General features: G+C 32.0%; 1 protein-coding gene across 1 annotated transcript; it reads left to right on the forward strand.

The window, feature by feature from the left end:
• Window positions 1-225: 225 nt before the first annotated feature.
• Window positions 226-4,543, forward strand: LOC107437302 (uncharacterized). The gene is made up of 3 exons (XM_016049241.4): window positions 226-275; window positions 2,607-2,657; window positions 3,882-4,543. Exons 1-3 carry the CDS (start codon window positions 264-266, stop codon window positions 4,350-4,352), a joined length of 534 nt encoding a protein of 177 aa, XP_015904727.1. The 5' UTR covers window positions 226-263; the 3' UTR covers window positions 4,353-4,543.
• The last annotated feature ends 8,675 nt before the right edge of the window (window positions 4,544-13,218 follow it).

Genomic DNA, 13,218 nt, shown 5'->3' on the forward strand with positions numbered 1-13,218 from the left:
AATTTTTCTCGAAACTATATGAATTTAATTTCAAATTATTACGTCCAAAGAATTTGACAGTTGATGAAAGAGAAAGTTATTTAAAAAGAATTCGATCAAATAGAAAGAGAAGGTCAAGTTCAAACGAGGTTACTGATGCATAAAGGGTTCTAATCCCTTCACAAGTAGGTAAACCACTTTCATATGTCTTTCTATATATATATATATGGTTAAAAATTTCACTTCTAGTATCACTTGTCTGTTAGCTTCAATCGTAAATCAACATGATTTCAAAGGTAAATATAAATTCTGTGTTGCCCTGATACGATTTGAATTTTAATATGCATTTAAGATTTTATTGAGAAAGTAATTAAAATTTCTTTTGTTTCATTTTCGTTCAACTCATAGTTCAAGTTTTTTTTATATATTTATTTATCAGTTTTTAATTAACTCTCTGTTTTTAAAATATGTATTCCATCAATCTTTGCCCTATTACTTTAAAATAAACAAAATTTTATGATTTATAAAGAAAAAAAATAAATTTTTTTTTGATTCGACGTAAAATATACTCCATAAGAAATGCCTCACTTGTCTAGATAGCAATGTATAAGTTGTTCCACTAGAGATGAGAGAGACTAAGCCCAAGCCGGACTCGGGTCCACCGTAGGCTCTGGCTCGTTTGCCGAAAAAAGTTTTCTGACTTGGGTGAGCTCGGACTCATGAGGAAATTTTTATAACTATTACTATTTTTAAGCAAATAACTTTACTATTTCTACTATCGTTAACTTTACTATGTTTAAACAACTGCCGATCGGACTGTGTAGAGGTCAGAGAACTGGTATTGCATCAAAAAGATTCGAATCCCGGACAAGGCATGGATGTTTTAAGATTCTCTGCACTATCTGTCCTTACTGTGAGAACAGCGTTGGCCCACCTAATAGGGTGGGCCCCTGTAAGCGCGATCAATAGGTCTGCCGTAATACGCCTGAATTGACGAAATGTCAACCCAGGTGGGCATTGGAAAAAAAACTATTTTTAAACAGACATTTGCTACAATTGTTAAGTACAAAAAATTCAAAACTTATTAATTAATTGTGATAAAGCCGTTTTAATGACTAACTTCCTCATATGTACATAGGCAGCAAAGGCACGAAATTTTGCCTTTATTCAACGTAGATCTCGGGCTGACTCGGGGCTCCAAATAATCTTATGTATCTCGAGCAAAGGTGAGCTTGGATTAAAATTCCTCGTGCTCGGACCTCCAAAAGCGAGCCCTAACTCATCTCTCTGTTCTCTACCACCTTTCATAACTTTACACTTCCTAGTAAATTCACAATGCGCTGACTAAAGCTCACTGCGTGGGGGAAAACCTCAAATATTCATTGGAAAAAAAATTGTTGGCAAACCCGTCTCTGGTACTTTGCAATATGCTGCAGACCTTCTACCTCAATATTTCCTAATCAATTTTAAGCTTTTAGTAATAAGCTTAAATACTTTTAAGCTAAGTAAAAAAAATATATCATTCATTAATCAGTTTATCTGCTATATTTTAGGCAACTTTCAATGAGCCCATGCAAATACTTTAGGCAAGTTTAAATATATGTAACTCCTAGCTCAAATAGTCAGATTCACTATGATTCTCCATTCAAAGCATATGAGGCTCATAGTAAATAAGCTTAAGCATATTTAGGCTGATTGAGTAAATCATCATAAATTGTTAATGAGTGAAAAGGCGAATGGGCAAATCGCAATAAGCCAAAAATTTATCGGGCTGCTTTTTATTTAATAACCATCGTTGAACAGCCGATAGACTTGTAGTGACTTCGCATTCTTGTCATTTTGAACCCGATTCAGAAGACAAGGGAACTCCTGGATCAAGTATTTTGAAAAATTTGACTTCTTGAAAGACTTATTGAAGGAACTAAGTCACATTTCCGTTACATGGTGAAGAGAAACCACGAAAACCTCCCATGGTTACACTGACGGCAAGGATATGATTCTCTATTCAAAGCATACGAGGCTCATTGAAATAAAGCTTAAGCATATTCAGGCTGATTGAGTAAATCATCATAAATTGCTTATTAGTGAAAAGGTATATATTCGAATCGTAATAAGCGTCAAAATTATCAAGCTGATTAGAGCAATACTGGGGACTTTCATATTTAACTTGACGAAGTATTACAAAATGACGACTTGAAATTAATATAGATCAAAGATTGCTTGGCCAGTAACCCCACCTCTAAACTTAAGATCAAATGCTACTAAAACGTAATATTTGCTCTTATATTTATGTTAGTCATTAGTAATAGATTGATGAAAGCAACATTTGCAACGAACCAGATTTTTCACTCAGCCTACATTGCAACTAAAACATAACTTTTCAAACAGTTTCCAGCTTTCCTTTTATTATTTCCGCATTAAACTACTTAGTTACTGGCATAAATAACTCAAAGTAATACTTTTGTTATAGTTTGGAAAGAGCAGCTTTCTTTTCTAAAATTTATTAATGAAAATTATTTTCTTTTGGATGTATATTTACAAATTACTGTTAGTAAGATTACTTCGATATTCTGGTAACTTTGCTTTCAAAGAAACAAAGTATATTTAATATTTTCATTTATTTTCAGTGCCTTATTTTAGCCGTCATTGTCGTTGTGACTATCGCACATCCTCCTCTGGTAAGAAACACTTCTCCAAAGATTTTTTTCTTCTTATTTTTAGATTATTTTGTATTCATTTATTTTCTACATTCCCAGCTTTTTCAGATTCAAAATGTAAAATATGAAACTATCACATTGCATATCATTATTCTGATTCAGTGAAAATAATAATACTGCGCAATAATAAAAGTTTTTATTAGACAACACATTAGCAACATTATAAAAACGTAGAAAAAGAATTTAAAGAATTAAAGTTTGATACTTTTAGCAGATAATTAACTATTTGTGGTTGAATATCAATGGAGAGTTACTCACTAGTTTTTAATGACTATTTTTTAATCCAGGAATTTTTCTTCCTTTGTTTGATAACGCGGGAGAACATTTTTTTTTTCCTGTTGCATGAGATTTTTTTAACAATTCTTAGATACCTTCTTATCAGTAATTTCAAATCTACAATCGGTTTTTCTCACAAGTTTTAATTTTTTCTTCTTCTTCTTGTGCACTACAGCCTATGATAGGCCAAAGCCGTCCCAATAAGTTTTTGTCATCTTGATCTATTCTGCGGCATGGCCTTAAAGTTAGTTAAATTTTTTCAAAAATAATATGCCGAAATATACAAGTTTAAAAACTTTATTATAGGGGGTGCGTAAATGTTGCAACAAACTTTTGCGGCAGTTGGGGAACACATCATCAAGATAAAAATGGCATAGGAATGTGTGTCTGGAAATGTCATTATACGCCACTAGGGATGCTCTCCTGTTTCTCTTGGTACTAAAGGGAATTATGAAGCACTGAGGGCAATATTAATACATATTATTCCTCTTCCAAGGGAATCCCCATTTACAAATTGTTCAGAAAAGCACCACGAAAGTGATAAGATTTCGAACGATTCCGAGGATCGAACGAAGGACCTGCTATAGGGACCTATATATATATATATATATATATATATATATATATATATATATATATATATATATATATATATATATATATATATATATATATATATATATATATATATATATATATATATATATATATATATATATATATATATATTGAAGAGTTTCGTTTGATGAATTGTTTTGATGTTTTGATGAATAACAATTTACAATAATCTATTGTAAATTGTTATTCATCAAAACTTTATCGTGATTAAAAATAATTGATTAGAATTGAACAATTTTTAATTTTTAATGATACGGAGGTAAACTCCAATAAATATAATTCTTTCTCTAGGACCATGGTCATCACGCTCCACACCCATACAAGTTTGGATACAGCATCAAAGACAAACATGGTGAACAACACAGAGAAGAATCCGGAACTGGTGGTCATGTGACTGGAAGCTATGGATTTACAGATGATCGTGGTATCCACAGACAGGTCAACTACGTAGCTGATCACGGTGGTTTCAGAGCTCAAGTCAAGACCAACGAACCAGGCACCGCCAACCAAAATCCAGCTGCCGTTCACATTCACTCATCTGCTCCAGCATACGACCATCTGTATGGTGGATATGGCTATGGAGGATATGGTAATGACGGAGCTGGTTTCGGTTATGCTGGTCTGAATAATGCTTATTCCGGGTACGGAGGATTAGGAAATTCTTATGGTGGTTATGGTCTTGGTTACGGCGCTGGATATGGTGGATATGGTTTATCTAGTGCTTTGTTGGGCACTTTGCCATATGCTCGATATGGTTACTGAAACCGCAAACTGTAGTAAGGCCACAAATTGTAGCAAACTACAACTGTGTTAAAAAAAATCCAATATTCCTGCCCTTGGATGCCAAAGTTTCTGTCATTTTGCCAAATACTTTTTATTCCTGAATTATCATATTTTATGTATTCGATATTTATGAAATAAATACTGTGCATAAAAAGAGAAGTTTCCTATATTATTTTCGACCATTGAAATAAAATTTTCATCAACATTCAAGTATAAGGAATTTAATAACTTACATTGAAAATTTCATTTCTTATCCATTTAGAAATAAATACTGTATTTAAAAGAATAGTTTCTTTCATTACCTTAGTTGATGTACAATGCGCATTATAAAAAACTTAACCACTAGCTTTTGATCTAATCATGGGATCTTCACGTTCTAAGACTCATTCTTAATGCTTCGAAAAGGTGACCTCAATTGTGCTATTTAATTAGTGCAAGCTGTTAATCAGACACAAAAACGTAATTTTTCTGAATAAACATACAGTTTTTCTCGAAGGATTAGGATTCTTGGCCCCCAAAATATCTAGGAAATATGAAAAATAAGATCCCAACAATTTTGTTAAGGAAAGAGGTCCAAATTTCAAACCTCTCAATGCTAATTTTAATTTCTACGTATTTCGCGATAGCTGGAAAAAATTTTAAGCAAATTTAAAATGTTTGCCCACAACTATAAAAAAATTTTATCCAGGGATAATTCCATGCAAAAATGTTTAATAAATATTTATCATTTATTTTTATTATTTTGTTTAATGTCTATCGAAAATATTTTAATTGTAAGGTATGCAATTTTCACATCATTATAAAAAAACTTTTACAAGGAAAAATACAAAATTTGAGGGAAATGGGTCGAATAGTTCCTGAGAAATTGAATTTTTAAAATACGACTTTCTTAAAATCCAATTTCTCAGGAACTATTCGACCTCAAATTTTGTATTACATTCCTAAATTACATTCCTTAAAATGCTGTACAAATCTGTATAACTTACAATTTCCAAATTTCTTCGACTAACATCTAATATATATAATTCTCTTACGTGGCTCCCAAATTTTGGCTGTATTTCTTTTCCGCCGGTGGCAACATTTGCTTTGTTTTGTTTACGTTACTATTTCTCTTACACGGCGACAAGAAAAAGCCTCATTACAACTCCCTGAATGGCAACGCTAGAAAATCGACCAATGATTGCTGCTAAAAATGTTACATGCCAAATATATATGAGGTGGCTCAGCATATAGCTCTTTTAAAAACGGAAACTAAAATAACCAGAGAGCATCAGCTGCGGCAATCTCATATTATTAAGCTAAGCAGAAGTGAGTAGTCTTTGTCGATTGATCTCTATTTTAGTATTTTGTCGAAAGCGCTTTTTTTCACGAATTTTATATATTACGAATTTATTTGGCGATTTTTGATTTATATAACTATGATGAGGGGAGATTGCTTCCCCGTCATTAGCCGTCAAGGGTTGTATAGTGGTTTTACATGAATGTTCATTTTGGCCAATATTGAATGAATAAAAACAATAACGTTTCCAGGAAATGATGTACAAATCGTTGAATGTAAATTTAGATTTTATTAAGCATAATTTGTAAATTAGAAAATGGCCATTTCTTCAAAAAAATAAGAAATCCCTTAAAGGGATGAAATAAGAATACTCTCTATTGAGAGATCATAAAGCCAGAACAACATTTCTGACCGTTAGAAAATTGAGGCTGAGGAGGCCCCCTAAAATAAAGTGACCACACGTCCCGATTTTGGCGGGACAGTCCCGCTTTTTTGTGGACTGTCCCGCGTCCCGCCGATTTTTTGAAATGTCCCGCTTTTTAGAAAATATCTGCATTTCTTTATTTTAAATGTACTGTAAAAATATATTACCTATTATTTATTAAGTATTATGGTGAATATAAAGAAATAAAAAATAGATTTAAAAAAATACATTAAATGCATGCAGAGTAAACTAAATTAGGCAATGTACCGAGTTAGATTTATTCGGTGGTGTTCGATCATTGTCGTTACGTCTCGGCTTAATTCAGATAAGTGCAGACAGGCGGACTGCCGATAGACAGTGCGGTTTGTTGTTTTCAATTTGACTTTCGGTTTGACTCGATTCGATTGACGAAGATAGTGGTAGAGCAATAGTCGCTACAACGTAATGGCCAGAAAGGTAAAATTTAATACTCTTTTTTAGCCTTTGTAGTAAATTTTTTTTTTATTTCTAGTATTTACCCACAGAATAAAAGATGAGTAAAAAAAGAGAATGCAAATTTAATGAAGAGCTAAGCAGAGAATTTCCATTTATTAAAAAAACTAAAATAGACTATATGGTACGGTGTGATAAATGCAATGCTGAATTTTCGGTCTCACATGGTGGAAAAAACGATATTACTTAAACATCTAGCTACAAAGAGGCAAAAAGATTTTTGGATAATGCCGCTTCTTCGTCTAAAATGGAACCGTTTTTTCGCAGTGCTAGCTTTGGCAACTCGGAAAAACAGCTAGCATTAGCGGAAGGGCTATTTGCTTTCCACACCATAAACCACAATCAAAGTTTCCGATCAATGGATTGTACGTCGCAAATGATCAAAACATTATTCGACAAAAAATTTGCATGTGCAAGGACAAAAACCGAAGCAATTATTTGTAATATTTTTTCACCATATTCGTTTTCACAACTGCAGAAAGAATTAGAAAAATGCTCATTTATATCCATATATTCTGATGCTTCCAACCACAAAGATTTAAAATTATTTCCCACAATTGTTAGATTTTTTGATCCGGAAACAGGAATTAAAATTAGAATATTAGATTTTGTTTCATTGCCGGGTGAAACTTCACAAATAATTTTTGACTCAATAAGTACTATTTTGAAAAAGAATAATTTGAACGATAAAATTATTGCCTATTGTGCGGATAACACTAACGCAAATTTTGGTGGAAAAGCTAGAAGAGGCATCAATAACGTTTTTACGAAACTTAACGAACATTTGAACCAAAAAATTATTGGAGTAGGTTGTGCAGCTCACATTCTACATAATGCTATTCAAACAGCATCTGACTTACTTCCAGTTGATGTTGAAAATATTATTGCAAAAATTTATTCGTATTTTTATATATATACTGTGCGTGTTGAAAGTTTGAAGAATTTTTGTGAAATCGCAGAAATCGAATATAAAAGAATTCTTGGTTACAGCAAAACACGATGGCTAGCTCTTTTACCAGCTGTAGAAAATATTTTAAAAATATACGAACCATTAAAATCATACTTTTTATCACAAGATAAATGTCCAAGAATATTGCAGCTCTTTTTTGAAAATGGCACATCACAAATTTGGCTTCAGTTCATTCACAACCAAGCTACATTATTTCACAATGCTGTGAAAGTTATTGAAGGGGACAAAATTTCAATTACGGAAGTGTCAAATGAAATCAATATTTTAAAAACAAAATTACGAGAAAGAATTGATAACGATTACATTCCTTTAATTATTCGAAAAGACATCACTAGGTTGGAAGAACAAGGTACCATTAAACGACCTGATTTTTTGAACCATGTCAAAAATTTCTATAATAACTGCTTGGAATATCTTGAAGAATGGACAGTTCAATTCGAAGATGTTAAAAATTTTCATTGGGTGACATTAAAAAAGGAGATTTTATGGGAATATGTGGAAAAATCTTTTGAATATATTAGTAACCATTTTCCGAAAAATAATATTTGCGAAAATGATCTTTTTGATGAGGTGTCATTGGTAAAAAGATATGTTACAGATGAAAAAATTAAATGTTGGTTGTCTGCAAATGTGGAAACAGACAAAAAATGGACGGAGTTATTCCTTCATTTTAAACAGAATAATATTCCTTATCAAAATATTTTGAAAATTGTAGAATTCGCGCTCTCCCTTCCGGGAACAAATGCAGCAACAGAACGTGTTTTTTCTAGTATCAATAAAATATGGACAACTGAAAAAACGCAGTTGAACATTAAAACTTTAAAATCTATTTTAAGTGTAAAATATAATTTGACCAATTCATGTGAAATATTTCACGACATTTTAATAAATGATCCGAATCTATTGCAAAGTATTCACTCGGATCAAAAATATGACCGTGAAAGAAAATCATAATTTTTTTTAAATAAAAAATTTAATTTGATTAAAAATCATAATGTTCAAATTATTATTTTTTACAAATATTTTTATAGTCACCGATAATTAATAATAAATACATTTTTGTACAAGTATATGAATGTATACAATAAAATATATATAACTAAATTGTAATTCTCATTTCATCCCATTTGTCCCGCTTTGTCTCAGTGAAAATGTGGTCACTTTACCCTAAAAGGGGTCCCAGCCTCACCAATTTAGAAATTCAAAGTGAATATATTTATTCTCAACGGACAGAGAAAGTATGGGTAGGAGATCCAAAATTAGCGGCGATTTATCACCGTATATCATAGCCAAAAACAAAGCCAACTAGCATATACACATGGGTTTAAAACAGGGGTCGCCAAACTTTTTTGATCATCGACCCCTATATAATTTTTCGAAATCTCCATCGACCCCCACAAAAGTAATTTTCTGTTAATTAAAATAAAACTCTATTAGATACTGTGTTTGTACACTTATTTTATGATTTTAAACATTTATTAAAGTAATAGTACATTGTGTAACAACAGTTTCATGAAAAATATATTAATATTGAAATTTAAATACCGTATTATTAAATAATAAGTAATTATGCATAAGTAAATATAATAAGTAAAGTAACTAAAGATTTACTGCTTCTTGATCAATGAGATGGGTGTGCCTGGTGTTTTTTTGCAAGGTTCGCCATATTGGGTTCAAAATTGGTCAATTTTAATTTTCGTAAAAAAATACAAAGTGTGCTATAGTTTTGTCGCGGGCTGTACTAATCCATATTATTAATGCTTACCTTCTTTTTTGTGCATTGATAATTAAAATTGATATCTAAACAAAACGAATGTTTTTTTTTGAAACAATAACTAATTATCTAAAACTATAAAAGTTTTAATAATGACACTGCAAATATTCAACACAGTTTGCAAAGATAGCTGAAACTGCGTATGATATTTTCATTTGTAACGTCAATGCTCGTCACACGTGACATTTGGACAAGCGCACATATGCATATGACATATAAACTGCGCTGAGTTCGTGCCACTGGGCGGTGGTACGTAAATACTTGTTTCACCCCAATAAATATACGTTTATTAATTTAAGTTTAATAAAGAAACTGATATTGAGTCAATTATTAAAAAAATTCACAAATTTTACATACTTAATTAGGTTTGTGTGATTTGCGCATTGAGAACTGTTTTTTTTTTTTTCGACCCACAATCGACCCTTCCGATTCGGATCGACCCCCATTCGCCCCCCTGTCTCAGATCGACCCCCGCTTTTGTTAAATAGACCCCTGGGGGTCTATATAGACCACTTTGGCGACCTCTGGTTTAAAAGAACACCTTGGCGATCACGAGTCGCCAACAAATTTATGAGAATTATTATAACCATGCAACCGAAACATTTAGCCGTTGGAAAATTAGAATCAAAAGTTATAAATAGATTTTTGTTTTCGATTAGAGGCGACAGTGAATTTATATGTCTGCATAATAATGAAATAAAAAGAAAGTATCCGTCACATTGATCTGGAAGAGAAGAAATAAATATTTTATGTTCGTTTAAAAAGATTAAGTTTTTGATTTATTTTAAAAAATAATTCTATTAATAAAAATAAGCTTAAGTAATGAAGGATATTTTAAAAGATTGAAAATAAATATGTGTATGCCAATTCTGGCATCACAATAACGAATTATACTATAGCACATTTCCAATAGGTTTTACGAATTACATGTCACTTATTTGAATTCAAATTTATTTTAATGACTTAGTAATTACTAAAATGATGTAATTTTTTTTAAAAAAAAAAGCTGTTATATGGATTTGAATGATTGTTTTGAATTCTTAGAATTTTGGGTATTTGCAATGTATCTAAGTTAGTAGCGAGCGAAGCGAGCTTGGTTTGCGAAGCAAACCATATAAGATTGCGTAGCAATTTTCGGGGGTTGGCGAGCGTTAGCTAGCAGGGGGAGCAACCCACTAGTTAAATAAAATAACAAAAAATGATAAAAATTTACAAAAAAATTTTTTTGCTTGGAATAATCTTTATATAAATGAATCTTTTAATTGTGTCCAAAAATTTGAGAAGTTTTTGAGTCATGGCGAAATACGTAAAAAGTAAAATTAACATTAAGGGATCCTAACTTTAGACCACATTTTCCAGATTGCAGCTATCCCCTATATTTTGGGAGAAAAAAATCCGAATCCGTCAAAAAAAAGGTATGTTTCTTCAGAGAAAGTACGGTTTTGTGTCTGATTTCGCAGCTTAAAATAGTATGCATTAACAAATTAGCATATTTCAGGTCACTTCCCGAATCTTGAAGATTTGAGAAGTGAAGAACGTTAAGATCCGATCATTAGATCAAAAATGATTCAGGGTGGTCCATTTTTTAGTTTTCCCACTGTACACTTAATGACTTTATATTGAGAATGTCATTCTATCTGTACAAATGTTTTCTCGTTACGCCACTTTTAATTTGTACAAACTTTGAAAAAAAAACATGAAGATCTTTCTTTAATTTACTGGAAAAAGAAAAATAGTTTTCCCGTTTTTGGATTGTTTAAAATGCTTTTTCGACTCATGCCTTTACTTCTAAAACATAACATAGAAATTTTAAAAAAATATTTTAAAAAACATCTTTACTTGATGCTTGTTTATAAAACATTACTTCATTAAAAAACGACTTCATAATTTTTGCTAAAAATGAGAAGAAGAAAAATAGTGTGATCGCCTTTTTGTTGAAAGCCGATTCCGCATTCCATAATTCATTACATAATTCCGAATCCGAAAAAGTATTCCATGAGCATTTAATTCCATAAAAAAAGCCAAAAGGAAAGTTCTAATACAAAACAATAGATACAGTTACTTTTTTTATTTGCTTATTTATCTTTATATATATAACCGTCGTTGAACAGCCGACCCAAATTTGGGTTTACGACTACCAATGTTTAACTACGTAACCTTGTAATTTTGAACCCAATCTAGAAGACAAGGGAACTCCTGAATCAAGTATTGGGAGAAATTAGCATTCGTGGAGAACTTTTTGATGGAACTAACCTGCATTTGCGTTACATGGAGAGGAAGACCACGAGAACCTCCCACGGTTAGCCTGACAGCAAGGGGACTCTAACCCATAATCCGTCTACTACTGAGGATATTTCACGTCAACAATGTGAACGGCGCAAGCCCGATGCGGAATTCGTATCTACAAGCCATTGCTGTGATTCGAACCAGGGTCACCTCATTAGAAGGCGAAAACTTTACCCCCTTATCCATCGCGGCTCTAGACGCATTTACTGTCTGACTATAGCTAAAGTACTCCCCTCGCCAGATGTCTAGATCACTGCATTCTGGCGAGACATTTATCTTTAAATTTATTTTTCGCACTGTACAGTTGGCTATGCTCTACTTTTACCTATAAAGTTACAAAATTACATACAAAAATGGCGCTATGATAAGCTATCAAAAAAACAAAAAACCATTCTAAATAGGTACTATGAAAAAACACTAATATATGCTATGCAATTTTTTTTAATGCGAAAAATTTTTAATTCTTAAACTTTGAGAATAAATAATCTAGTTTACTAGAATAAATAATCTAGAAAACTTTACATTTCTAACCTCTTCGAGCTGTGATGGTTCAAGGGGTGGAGCGTTCGCCTTCCAATCAGGTCAACCGAGTTCGAATGCCAGGGATGGCTGGTCGATACAAATTCAGCATCCGGTCTAGAACCAACCACAGTGCTGACGTAAAATATCCTCATTGGTAAACGGATCATGGGTTAGAGTCCCCCTGTCATCGGGCTAACCATGGGAAGGTTTCATTGTTTTCCTCACCATATAACGCAAATGATAATTAGTTCCATCAAAAAGTCCTCCACGAATTCACATTTCTCCCAATCCAGGATCTCCCTTGTCTTCTGAATTGGGTTCAAAATTACAAGTCTACGGAGTTGAACATTAGTGGTCGTAAACCCAAATTATTGGGTCGGCTGTTCAACAACGGTTATAAAATAAAATAAAAACTAATAAAAAAATTTCTAACCTCTTCCGATATTCAGCAACTACATTTTCGAATCCTTCCTCATTTAACAACATTCGATACCCCTTTCCCTAAGTGCACAATTTTCCACAATATTTATTGTGCCATAAAATGCTTTCAACTGATTAATATTTAAATATTTAAGAAATAAATAAAAAACATCGATACATATTTTATAGCCTTATAAGGATTCATAAAAAAAGACATAACGGTTGCTAGTAATCCCTATAATTTTACTAGGGGTCAACCACACCGAATCATAATAGTATGTCAGTTCAGTTATTCCATATGTTACTTTTATATTCGACTCACTTTGTTTTTATAAAAATTCCATTTGATAAACTAATGTAATGTGCAGAAATAGAAAGTTAAATCACTCAACCATGGAGAATATTTCTAAATTTCCCATTAAATTTCATTCATTTAAAGATATAAAATATTTCTTGAGATAAGGTAAATTAATTAATAAAAAAACTAATTCTTTGTTTCCTTGCCGAATTATCTCATGAGATGAACAACGAACTGTTAGTGACTGAAAATGCAGATTCTTTTTCCCACGTCTCTCATGTTCAACTATAACGTCAATCCTTATCAAGTTTCCTTAGTTTCAAAGCCTAATTTTAAATATAATAATTATTTTGTGCACACGATGGAAGGAATCAATTTTC

Source organism: Parasteatoda tepidariorum, chromosome 2, assembly GCF_982258835.1.
Source record: "Parasteatoda tepidariorum strain Cologne lab strain chromosome 2, Ptep-v5.0, whole genome shotgun sequence".
In the NCBI taxonomy this organism is placed as follows: Eukaryota; Metazoa; Arthropoda; class Arachnida; order Araneae; family Theridiidae; genus Parasteatoda; species Parasteatoda tepidariorum.

Bases quoted from the DNA above. Each gene is read 5' to 3' on its own strand.
- LOC107437302 (XM_016049241.4), top strand. The intron at 2,658-3,881 runs GTAAGAAACACT...TTCTTTCTCTAG, and splicing joins CTATCGCACATCCTCCTCTG to GACCATGGTCATCACGCTCC.